This window comes from Penaeus monodon, chromosome 13 (genome assembly GCF_015228065.2).
Source record: "Penaeus monodon isolate SGIC_2016 chromosome 13, NSTDA_Pmon_1, whole genome shotgun sequence".
In the NCBI taxonomy this organism is placed as follows: Eukaryota; Metazoa; Arthropoda; class Malacostraca; order Decapoda; family Penaeidae; genus Penaeus; species Penaeus monodon.
Genome location: NC_051398.1, coordinates 49,685,010 through 49,697,509, shown reverse-complemented (window position 1 = coordinate 49,697,509; position 12,500 = coordinate 49,685,010). Strand labels below are relative to the sequence as shown.

Here is a 12,500-nt window from a genome sequence, read left to right as displayed (position 1 = left end):
TGCTTAGAGAGAGACAGAAGGCAGCATTGTGCTTGTCCAGAGGGGAAAGCGCTTGCTGATGACATGAAGACGTGCATAAATCCCCCCACTTGCAAGCCCAAAATGTTTCGCTGCCACTCAGGGAATGTCGACTGCATCCCCATCAAATGGATGTCAGTGTTGATTTGATTGTTGTTTGATTTTAGTTCTCTGCATTATATTCCTATACTTTCAGTTCATTTATTCAGTGGATGGAATGGAAATTATGGGAAACCGAATGCCTGAATTTTTTACATTATGGGCTGAGTCAACTCACTCTGTCTCTCCTCTGTTTGTAAACAGGTGTGATGGGCAGTCTGAGTGCGCAGACAAGAGCGATGAGCTTGATTGTCCTCAACGTACCTGCCAGAGTAACCAATTTCAGTGCCACAATGGCCAGTGTATTGGTGAGTGACTTGAATGCTGAATTTCTATTTCCTTTTGTTAAATTATCCCTCATGTTCTTGTTTGTTAATGTGTTAGTGTAACTGTGGGTGGTGAGGAGTGTAGTGAGATACAAAGGTTAATTGATTAAGTCTCCAATCCTGTAAAACAGCTTTAGACCAGTTAGAATAAAAGAAACTGGTATCAAAATGAATTTACTTCTCTTCAATATTCTTAGTTTGTTTTTCAATTTGTGTGCCATTATAATTTAATTCTGATATATTTGCACACTTGTTCATTTAACTTCAGTTTTGGCTTTGAATGAAAAATATTGGTTGAAGAGTTTTATGCACATTTTACTGCTTTTTCTTCATGCTATCCATTAGTTGCCACAGGACTTGCCCTAATTAATATTTTCTTTAGTCCAGCTCTTTTTTTTTAAGCCACCAATATACTTAACTTATAGCATCCACTTTGATTTTTCTGGTGCATCACTGAAATCAATTATTATGGCTTTTGCTCATAAGATGCAGTACACTAATCTTGTTTCAACTACAGCTTTTAGTACATTGAGTCTATGGTGTACATTTTTCATATCTCTAAAACCATTACCGTGAATTACTTTTATGCATCAAATTTCTTATTGTCTTACAAACTTTTAGCCTGAAAAATTCTATCACTAGTTGCTGCTTGAAAGATGATTAGACAGTAATCATGACTACTAAAAAAATTTTTCCCAGTACCATTCCAGCAAAATAATACAAAGCACATTTGAACAAGATGTGTAATGCCAAATACCATTTTAAACAAGTTTCTTTCAGAAGGAGATCTTGCAAATCGGTCAAATCTTAAACTTGAAGATAAAAAAAAAAGGTTTATAATTTCATAATTTCAAAGTATATACTTTTTCCTCTTATAGCAGATTATAGATTTAAAAGTTGAATTTTCTTTCAGACAAATCCATGATATGTGATGGGAAATCACAGTGTGATGATGAAAGTGATGAGGAACGCTGCTGTGGAGATGGGCAAGTGTTATGTGGGTCAACAGGGCAGTGTGTGGACACCCTAACACACTGTCAAGGTAGCCGGCTATGCCCTGACAACCCAGACCATGCTTTCTGCTCCACACTGGTGACAACAACAGATGTACCTGGAGCAGTCAGCAAGGCCCCCTACATTGTAGGAGTTGTGGCATCAGTGGTGGTTCTATTCTGCGTGGCAGCACTTGTGGTTTATTACCGGCGGCGGCCATCCCTTCTGGATGACCATGAGCTGGAACCACAACCAAAAACATCCCAGCCACGCCGCTATGAGCTGGTGGTGACAGCTTGGGGCAAACCCTATTCAGCTGTACAGGGGGAGCCCCCTCCTGGCGAGCCACACCCTGGCATGAGCATGGGTGGCCCCTCAGGCCATGGCATGTGCTTAGGCATAATCAACCCTGGCGCAGCTATGCGGGGAATCCTTGACCCCGCTCCTGTAACAGGAGCCTCGTCATCTTCTTCCTCCATGACCCACTACCCTAGAGAAACACTCAATCCTCCTCCTACACCTGTAGCTGAGAACAGAGGCAGGTGTCAGGAGCCACATTGTTGCTACAATGCGCACCATGCCCCACCTTCCACCCTCCATTCCTACCGCCATTATAAGACCCGCAACCGCCCTCCTCCCCCCACCCCGTGCTCCACAGATGTTTGTGATTCTGATGTATATTCCTCAGCAATGTCTCCTCGTGGAACGCACTGCTACACTCCCGGTTTCACCATGTATTATTCCTCTCCTCCCATGACTGACTATGACTCGGACCCCCATCCCCCACCCCCCACTCCACAGACACAGTACATGTGTGACCTGACCTCATGCCACCCAACATCCTGCCCTCCATCGCCCTCTACAGAAAGGTCATATTGCACTCGTGCTCCGTGCCCTCCCCCGCCCTCTCCTATTGCATCTGATTGAAGCACTTCTGCTTTACTCTGTGTATTTTGTATATAGAACCTGCTTCACAGTCACTGTTAAAACAGTTTATATTGTTGTTATACCATGTTTAATGTCCTCAATTAATTTCTATTGCTGCTGTTACCTTCATGCAGGTGGGCTTGTATAACAAGTCACCTGTTTGATTGACTGAGTCAGGGAGCATAAACTGTAATTCTTAATTGTAATTAATTCATTTAGTAAGTACATGAAAGTACAAAGCAAATAACATTTGTAGTTCAGTTACTTCAACTTGCCTTGTTAATGTGATACTTGGCATCCTCCTGTTTTTTCAGATGGATTGTCACATCTCAACATTAAAGTAAAAGAAGAAAAAAAAGATAAAGAGGTAATTAAAAAAGTCTTATGTGCAAACTATTGGCATGGCAGGGAAGGTGTTTATTCAGTGAAATGCCAGTATAGGTTTCCTTTCCTTCTGAAACAAAAACACACACACACACACACACACACACACACACACACACACACACACACACACACACACACACACACACACACACACACACATACACATACACATACACATACACACACACACACACACACACACACACACATATATATACACATCACACACACACACACACACACACACACACACACACACACACACACACACAGTCAAACACACACACAAACACACAGTCAAACACACACACAAACACACACACAAACACACAGTCATACACACAGTCAAACACCACACATAGTCAAACACCACATACACAATCAACCACACGTACACACAGATGCACACAATCAAACACATTACTTTTTTTTTCTCTCTCTCTCTTTTTCAGTGCAACCACCTGTATAGAAACCCTTTCCTGCCTGAGGGTCATGTTTTTTTTAGCTGTGGACAGTGTAAATGTAAAGCTGTTGCCGAACTGTAAACACGTAATTTTTAAATTCCCAGTTTTTGAAAAATTGAATATCAAAGGTTTACTTTTAACCCTTTCGGGCTGGGTGTCATCCTGTCATGTCATGGCATAAATTTCATGGATGCCAGATTATGTCTGATCATGTAATGGACATTGGTACAGACAGCTGGGACAACCCCTCAGGAGCCTACTGTGAGCCAGACAGTAGCCCAAGTGTAGAGTAGTGTGTGATAAGACACGCTAGCCTTACCAAACTTTAGTCAAAATCTTACCAGTCTGGAATGGGTTAAGAGTAAACACTTTTTTTTTTTTTTGCTCCTCTGTCTTTTTTTTCTGTTTTTTTAGGATCTTTTTGAGGGTTAACTTTTTATTTATTTATATTTTTTCTCTTAGTGGTCAAGCATGCAAAACCCCTGAGACTGATCATGGCCATAGTTTTAAAATACTGACCAAAAATACTTGCATGGTGCACATATTTTCCAGCAATGTTTTTGTATCCAATCCCTTTGCTCACTTTTGTAAGACAAGAACCGCAAGTGTCTTATATTTTGTAGCTCTTTTTTTTTCCATGTGAATACAATTTTTAATCCTTGTAAAAAAAAAAAAAAGAAAAAAAAAAGAAGGAAGAATAAATAGATAAGTGAATTTTAAAAAAAAGCATGGCTGGAGTGCATTATTATTTTAACATGTATGATTTCCAAATGTTTATAGTTTTTCTCTTTTTTTTAATTTTATAAACTGATGAACGGGCATGTGATCCCTAGTCAGATGTGGTCGTGGAGGAAGAAAATAACGCATTCTGCTCCATTCTTGTGTGTGTGTGTGTGTGTGTGTGTGTGTGTGTGTGTGTGTGTGTGTGTGTGTGTGTGTGTGTGTGTGTGTGTGTGTGTGTGTGTGTGTGTGTGTGTGTGTGTGTGTGCGCGCGTGTGCGTGTGCGTGTGCGTGCGTGCGTGCGTGCGTGCGTGCGTGCGTGCGTGCGTGCGTGCGTGCGTGCGCATGTGCGTGTTCCATGGTGATTTTATTTTGATTTTTACTCCCCTCCCCTCCTCCCTTCCCTTATTTTTCCTTTATGTATGGCTGTGTAATTGCAAAGTTAGACAAAGGAGAAGAAAATAAAATGCAATATATTTTATGCGCTGATTGCATTTTAAAAGAATATGAAAATTTGCTTGATATGTGAAGTTGAGTGAATGGTTAGGTTATATTGCAGGACTTTGTATTTGCAAAATTTCCCTTTTGCAGAGTCGAAACCTAGGTGGAATGTGGAATTATTTTTAACTGAATTTTTTGTGGGTGATAGAACAAAAACCTGAGTGCTTGATTCCAAGTATTAGATGTTTTCTAACTTCACTAGCATACTGTTATAAACTTCAATTTTTTTTTTTTTTTTTGTAACATATTGGTGTTAAAAACATTGAAATAACATCGGAGAGTGTTTTGTCTCATAAAATGAAGAGTAGAGGAGCATTACATACTTGAACATGTACCATACATACAGACAAGCCTAACTCCCCTCTGGAATATAAATAAGTATAAATTTATGTTGAAGGGTGTGGCCTCTGCGTCCATGATGGTTGAGTTCTTGCTCACGTGTACATGCCACCTCCTGTCCTGTCAGCTTGCCTGACTGCCTGCCTTAGAACAAGACACATACATTTACACACAGCCATAATATGCCACTACCTTTATGAATGTGATAATAGTAAGGTAGAAGTTATTTGATGCAGTGAAGAGAAAGTAAGATCACTTATCTGATTGTGCTTTCAAAATCTAGTTACTGTTTTGACCACCTTAGGTTTCCACTGTCAATGGGAGTTTTGGTATCAGCACAGCAAATTTGAGCATTGGATGTAATTGTAATTGAATAGAAAAGATCCACCCTATTTGAGACTAAATATGATCACCTTAATATAGCAGATGTTTTCTTTCTCCATCATCTGCTCCATTTTTTCTTGATTGCATTATTTTTATCTTAAGTAATGCAATTGTTCCCAATTCTCCTGGAAGGAAAGAGAAAATGATTTTTATTATTTTTTTTTCTTTCATGTTCTTGCCTGTCAGTCTACCTCACATGCATTCCAAAGCATAATGACACATGGATGCATTCATCAAGTTTATATGTATTTAGTTTCCGATTAGACTCGAAGAAGTAGAGATGGATGTTTTTTGTTTTAATTTTGACAAGGAAGTGTTTTCAGGATTGTTAACACATTGTTTGGGATGTTTGTTGTTATTGTTATTGTCTGTATTTTTTCTTATTACTCATAGTCATCTATATCATCAATGTCATTACCATCATGTCAGCCAAATATTTGACATTTCCCCCCTTTCTTGGTCCTGTGATCACCAAACTGCCAACCTTTCAATTTGCAGAACCCACAACTGCTGTCTCCGAACCATCCCCATTTCCCCCTTTGTAATTGGCTAACATTTGGAGAGCAATTTTTAGGGATATTTTTAATGTCTTTGATCATCTGTAAGAAAATGCTTCTTCCAGATTCAAAAGCAGTCTCATATATGTGTGTGTCTGTGTGTATATATATGTATATGTATATATATATATATATATATATATATATATATATATATATATATATATATATATGTATGTATGTATAATATGACTTAATATTTCTATATTCCCTCCCATCCCCATCACTGTAGCTCAACTGTTTTTGTATTTGAAAAACAAAAATCTGAGTGATTCAATAAGGTGGCTTATATTTTCACTCTGATATCTTTATAAATGCTATATAGATAAAATATTTTCCTGTCTTTACGCCCTTATTACCTGGTTCGTAGTGGCAATACCAGGAATCAATGTCTGTTTTTCTTTTGTATATTATATACAAAAACAGATGCCTGTTTCATTGTAAACCAACTTAAATGACCATAGTACTGACCATTTCATTGTAAACCAACTTATATGACCATAGTACTTACTAGACTTTCGTAGTGACATGTTTGGGTCTCCAGTCAAATAAATTGTTATTCCAATTAGAATCTAATGCTCAAATTTAGAAACACAGTTATACAGTAGTCCTTTTTTATTTTATTAACTATGACACAGTAGAGCCATTAAAAAAAAAAACTTTTGATATACAGGATTAATATAGAAAATATATGTATGTACTAAATGTACCGAAGAAGTTCAGTGTTGAAGCCAGCAGTTAATCATAATTGATTATATGTTTTGGAAATTTGTTTATATAATGCTTTGCAGCCCAAACATTGTGTGGCATATGGTAATGAATCTGGAAATATAACAGTCTGGCTGTGTTTGAATTGCATTACTTATTCATGCCTTGAATTTGGGGCTGCAGCTATGCTATGCAGTAATTTTTAATATGATTAGAAATTTATGTGCCATAACTGATATTTATTTTATCTACTTAAAATATTTTGCCTGTGACAAGGGATGAAATTGATGCATGGTGGGATGATAAGTATGTTTTGTGGTAATTGTTTGTCTGTTCAGTATTGTAGAGGAACCATGCAGTTATTTCTATCACATCCCTGTAGACAATCACCTGAGGCCTTTTTTGTATGAGAATGGGCAGTCATTGTGATTTTGCCCGGTTTGTATGAATATAATGCACTTTTGGCTTTTTTTTTTTTTTTTTCTTTTTTTCTTTTTACTGAAGACATAGACGGTTTGTGACCTACATAGTATAATGAATGTATTATTATAGACAGAGACACTCCAGGATGAATGGGCAGCTCAGATGAAACGGGTGATTCTAAAGTCTTTTTTGTTGTTTTTTGCTTGTAATGAATGGATTAGTGGCATACTTTTCGAGTCGTCAAGACCACGTTTTGCAGAGGCTACCTCATTACCTGGTGTGAAAGCAGTCACAAAATTGAAAGTGAACAGTGAAGCCAACTGGGCTGCTTAATTCATGCCACCCGTTTTGTGTTATTAGCCCTAAATAACTGTGGCATACTATTGATAGGCCAAAGGAATAAACTATACAAAGAAATGTTTTGTTTTTGTTACCTTTCAACCCTTCCCTTATTTTGTTCCTTGCCTCCTCCTGGCCCCCGTCCCTTCTCTTACTCCCTTCCTCCTGTTACCCTCTGTCCCATCACTGCAAGAGAGAGAAGAAAAAATATTTTTATCTGAAAAGAAGAAAATAATTGTAGGAAACAATGGGTAATACAAAACACACAATAAAAACAACGAGAGCCTTTAAGTTTCACTGAACAAAACCTGCCATTCAGCAGCAGCACTTAATGAAGTTTCCCTAATCCTTTGCACATTGTTGCCATGCCCCCCTCCCCCCCCCCAACCCCTGCTCGTTATTGTCCTAGGGGGTTAGGAGGGGGACTGGGGCCCAATGTGGGACCACCCCTACCTTGGTCCACAGCCTACGCCTCAACTAATTTGCTTGGTCTCCTTTTCTTCTTTCCTTTTCCTTTTCTTTATCCTAATCGTGAAACTCATTTTTGCCGTTTTCGCCACAATACTTTATCATAATGCTCCCTACTCCCCTAACTCCTTCCCCTTCTAACAACATTTACCTTACACATTTACCGCATCAGCTCCCTCCCTTTACCCTTTTCAGTACCATACTATCCTCTACTACTGTTCAACCAGTACTTTTACCCTAATAATTAACTCATTCCTAACCTTTTTCCCAACTCGACAGTATCATAGCGCCATATGACCCTTAATTCGTATAGCACTTCCTTACATGGGAGCCTTGCCCGCAAAGCCTCACGCTATCACTATATTTTGAATACGACGCTAATGAACATAGATGTTGACGTGGCAGAAAAACAACAACAAATAAATAAATGAATTGCCCATTTACCCCAGCCCCCTCGTCCTTACACACGTTTTCTTCCAAAACCGAATGCTTCGTGCTGTTCCCCTACTTAAGTAACAAGGCCATGACCATTTCCGTGCTGAGAGTGACATGGCGTTTTTCCTTTTAACTAAAATTAATACCCGTAATCTCTCCGAAAAGGAAAACTTCAAACGAGTGAGACTTTTGTAATGCCATTGCTGAGGGAATACTGCGCAGAGTCTATATAAGTACTTCTATAGACCTTGATACTGTAGTTCGAACACTACGAAGCATTCATAAGCACCGCGGTCCCTGAAAGTACACGTTCATAATATATTGCCTAATAGAAATGCACAGAAAATCTTCAGTCCTCATTCCAGGTCGTCAGAGCTCTGTTTCACATTGTGTGTGTGCGTGCGTGCGTGCTGTGTGTGTGTGTGTGTGTGTGTGTGTGTGTGTGTGTGTGTGTGTGTGTGTGTGTGTGTGTGTGTGTGTGTGTGTGTGTGTGTGTGTGTGTGTATCTATATATATATATATATATATATATATATATATATATATATATATATATATATATTATATATTATATATATATATTATATATTATATATATATATATATATATATATATATATAGTAAGAAATAATATGCACAAACTAAATTTATTGTGCACTGGGGATTTTCTACCATAGTAGTGGTAGTGTTTTTACCATTCATTAAATAATATATATACACACGTACATTCACATTTTTTCCCTGTAAAATAAATAATAGATAAATAAAAAGAATAAAATATGACATGGAAATTATTTCAAATGATTAAAACAATGCCAATCTGCTTTACAGATGGCATCTACTTCAAACACTAAAACGTTTGTTCCAGAGAGCAAGTCTTCTCCACTCTGCAGTGTTGGATCATCTCTAGCGCACGATCAACGCCCTAGACATGCCTCCTGTGCTTCTTCGGGCTGCTTTGGTCCTCGACAGTGTTCAACTTGCCAAAAATGGTTGTAGATAGTACAAACGCAACCTCCAGATGGTCCACCATCGAAAGAATTGAAGCTAATCAATAAACAGTATTGAAGAGCAGCTAGGAAGACAAGAGAGCCTGGATCTGTTCTTTCTTGGGAATCTTCAGAACTCTTCAAGCTTTTCATGGCCTCACGTGGCCACAAAGGGGTCGCGCTTGCCTCGGAATCCTCTGTCTGCTTCACCAATCCAGTTCAGTCCCAAGCTTCTTGTAAATCACCTACAAAGACGTTTTTTTCATCACGGTAAGCAGTCATCTCGGGACAAAAACCGAACCAGGATCTCCCTTGTCGTCAACAAGTGAAGATTTTTCGACCGATCATTCCTACGATTACTCGCCTCCTCAAAAAGGAATACTATCTTCTCTTTCACAACCACAGAGGCATGGTAGATGTCCAAACCTTGAATCTCAATGTGGCTCTTCGTCTGCTCAGACATCTTATAAAAAGAACAACTTGACCTCTCCTTTGGATAAACATGATACAATACTAGAAATTAGCAATGTTGCAGAAGAGCCCCTTCGACATCCAAGTGGAGGTTGGATGCAGATTCCAGCACATTGGCAAGTAGTGCTGGAGAATTAGTTGTTTATGGCAGAATATTACGAGAAGGTCAAGAGGATCCCGTTCTTATTGACTATGTGGAAGTCTGAACATTTGAGAACTTGGGAACAGAATGTGTTTTATGACAACCAAAGAAAGTATCGCCAGAAGTTTCATCTGTTCGGCGTGCTTCAGCTGCAGCTGACATGGCACAAGCATTGTCAGCCATTGCTTTATTAGTAGGACCATCAGCTGAATCACCATTAGTCGTTTCGAGTCAGCCCAGCCTCGCCACGCAGTATTTAACATTCTGGCTCCTCCTAATACCTGTGGAGGATTTACGGAATTGGTGGCTTGTTCGCGCTACATATAAATATGCGGTCATTTATGTTCATAAATACCAGCAGGCCCTGTATCATCTATGTGTGGACTACAGTGGCCTCTGGATTCTGAACAAATGACACTTTCTCAATATCTATTGGCTCCAAATATTTGCAAGGAGGATTTTTCTACTCGACTAAGAATACCAGACAACAGATTCCTGTAGGCGGATCTTACAGCCCGCTTCACCGCTCGATAGTCCTGGAATACTTTATCGAAACGTCAATACTTGCTGAACTTCTATTATTGTCAGCACAATCTTATAACTTTAAGTATTCCACTAATAAAGTCACATCTAGAAGATGTGACTTTATTAGAAGCAGCGGTAAAAAGATCAGAACTACGTGAGAGCGCGATTCCTAAGAAGCTGATGACAGTTAAATCAGATCTCTTGAGTAACACACCGTTTCATCAACTACCGTGTGAAGATGAACAGTTAGTTCGATCACTGATTAAAGAGATGCCACGACCTGTGTAAGTTAAATTTCCGAACAACTTTTTTTTCCATTTATCGCATCAGGCGCCACCAACTTTTAAAGTTAAGTTAAGGTCTAATTCTCCTAAGAGCTCCTTGACTTCACGGGGACGTCGTCAGTCCATTTATACAACAGGACCTTCCCATAAAATTATAGATAACTCTGAAAGTCTGGAAGGTACAAGTTCTAAATCAACAACTTTACTTTGGCCTTTATAGGTACTGGAAAAAGAGTCGGCCGCCTCCAGTGTGGTTCCCCCGGCCACAGAAATCTCCGGCTTCAGTCTTAAATCAGCAAATTACTGGCCGATTCAGTAATGGAGGAGACAAAAGGCATTTCTAAACCAGTGGTTCTTAGCCTTTTAACTAACACCTCCCCTTTAGGAATCTGTCCTTCCCTCCACGCCCCCTTACATCTGTAAATAAAATTCCCTCCTAGATTTTAAAGAATATTATAAGTATCTTTTGTTAGTCTTTTTAATAAGTATGAATTCAATCAATAACGGTATGCTCATGTTTGAGCAGCCGTGGACCTCTCCACCATCCTTCGCCACTAAACTCGATCTTACGCTTTTCTTTCCACTTATACCATCGACAGCCCGCAAATATCTTTGATATTGTCGCTCAGTCTTGTCTTCGGTTTGCCTCTTCCTCTGTTTCCTATCACCATCCCTGTCAGCAAGTTTTTCTCAATACTTTTACTTCTCATTACATGACCAATAAACTTTAATTTCCTTTTGTTCAAGATGTCCAACAGTCGGTCTTTACAATTTATCTTTCTCAGCACTTCATCATTCGTCTTCTTCTCTGTCCAGCTAATACGCAGTACTCGTCTGTAACACCACATTTCAAAACTATTGATCTTTTTCTTGTCTATCTACTTCAACACCCAACACTCAGAACCATATGATGCAATTGGGAAAACTAATGAGTTCAATAACCTCAGCTTTGTCCGTAAGGTAATGCTTCGGTCTTTCCAGATGTTATTGAGAGCAATTGTGGCGCTTTTGGCAATGGTAATTCTTCTTTTTATCTCCGGTGAATCATCATATGTATTAGTTAAAACAGCTCCAAGATAAGTGAACTCTTTCACATTTTCCACAATCATTCCATTGATTGTAACATGTTCATCATTGTTCATTGCCGGTTATCTTTGAATCTTCATGATCTTAGTTTTCTTGGCATTAAGAAACAAGCCAGCCTTTTCGCTTGCTTCTCTAACTTTATCTAGTAGTTGTTGTAGTTCAGTGATACTGCTGGCAATCAAAACTATATCATCGGCGTACCTCAGATTTGATATTTTGTATCCTCCAACATCCACAGTTCCTTCAAAATTCTCTAGAGCACCTCTCATAATTGTTTCAGAATATATATTAAAGAGGTGCGGAGACAGAATGCAACCCTGTCGTACTCCTTGTTTGACTTCGAACCATTCTGTTAACCCATAAGTGGTTCTTACAGCTGCTTGTTGTTGGTCATACAAGGCTTTTATTAATTGGATGATGTGTTTTGGAAACTTCACATCGTACATGTTATTCCAGAGGATATCGTGATCAACAGCATCAAAAGCCTTCACATAATCGATGAAACACAGGTATAGGTCTTTTTGATGTTCTCTGTTTTTCTCTATGATCAATTTTAAATTCAGAATCTGGTTTCTGGTACCTTTTCCAGGGCGAAAACCTGCTTGTTCGTCTGCAATTTCCTCTCTTAACTTCAACTTCATTCTTTCAGCAATAATTTTCAACAAAATTTTGCTGCTGTGACTTATTAAGGCAATAACCGTATGAATTAGTGGCATTCTAATTAAACTTTCCATGGCCATGCTCTCGTCAAGAGAATAACATTGGCGCCCCCCAAGGTTAAGAACCACTGTTCTAAACCGATTATTCGAAGTACAAGGGAAAGATTTATCAGTGTCCAGACTCGTCCTCGATGCATGTCGATTGAACAACTATATTCAACCATACCAATTAGTGCCTGTGGCTCAAGTACGTCT

General features: G+C 38.9%; 1 protein-coding gene across 1 annotated transcript in view; it reads left to right on the top strand.

The window, feature by feature from the left end:
• The window catches only part of LOC119579975 (low-density lipoprotein receptor-related protein 5-like), a 30,677-nt gene extending 27,746 nt beyond the window's left edge, over nucleotides 1-2,931 (top strand). Inside the window, exons 28-30 of the mRNA XM_037927819.1 lie at nucleotides 1-152; nucleotides 322-425; nucleotides 1,357-2,931. The exon at nucleotides 1-152 is cut by the window's left edge and continues 48 nt beyond it. Of these exons, the coding sequence (XP_037783747.1) occupies nucleotides 1-152; nucleotides 322-425; nucleotides 1,357-2,363 (1,263 nt within the window). The 3' untranslated portion in view covers nucleotides 2,364-2,931. The remainder of the gene's footprint in view (nucleotides 153-321; nucleotides 426-1,356) is intronic.
• The last annotated feature ends 9,569 nt before the right edge of the window (nucleotides 2,932-12,500 follow it).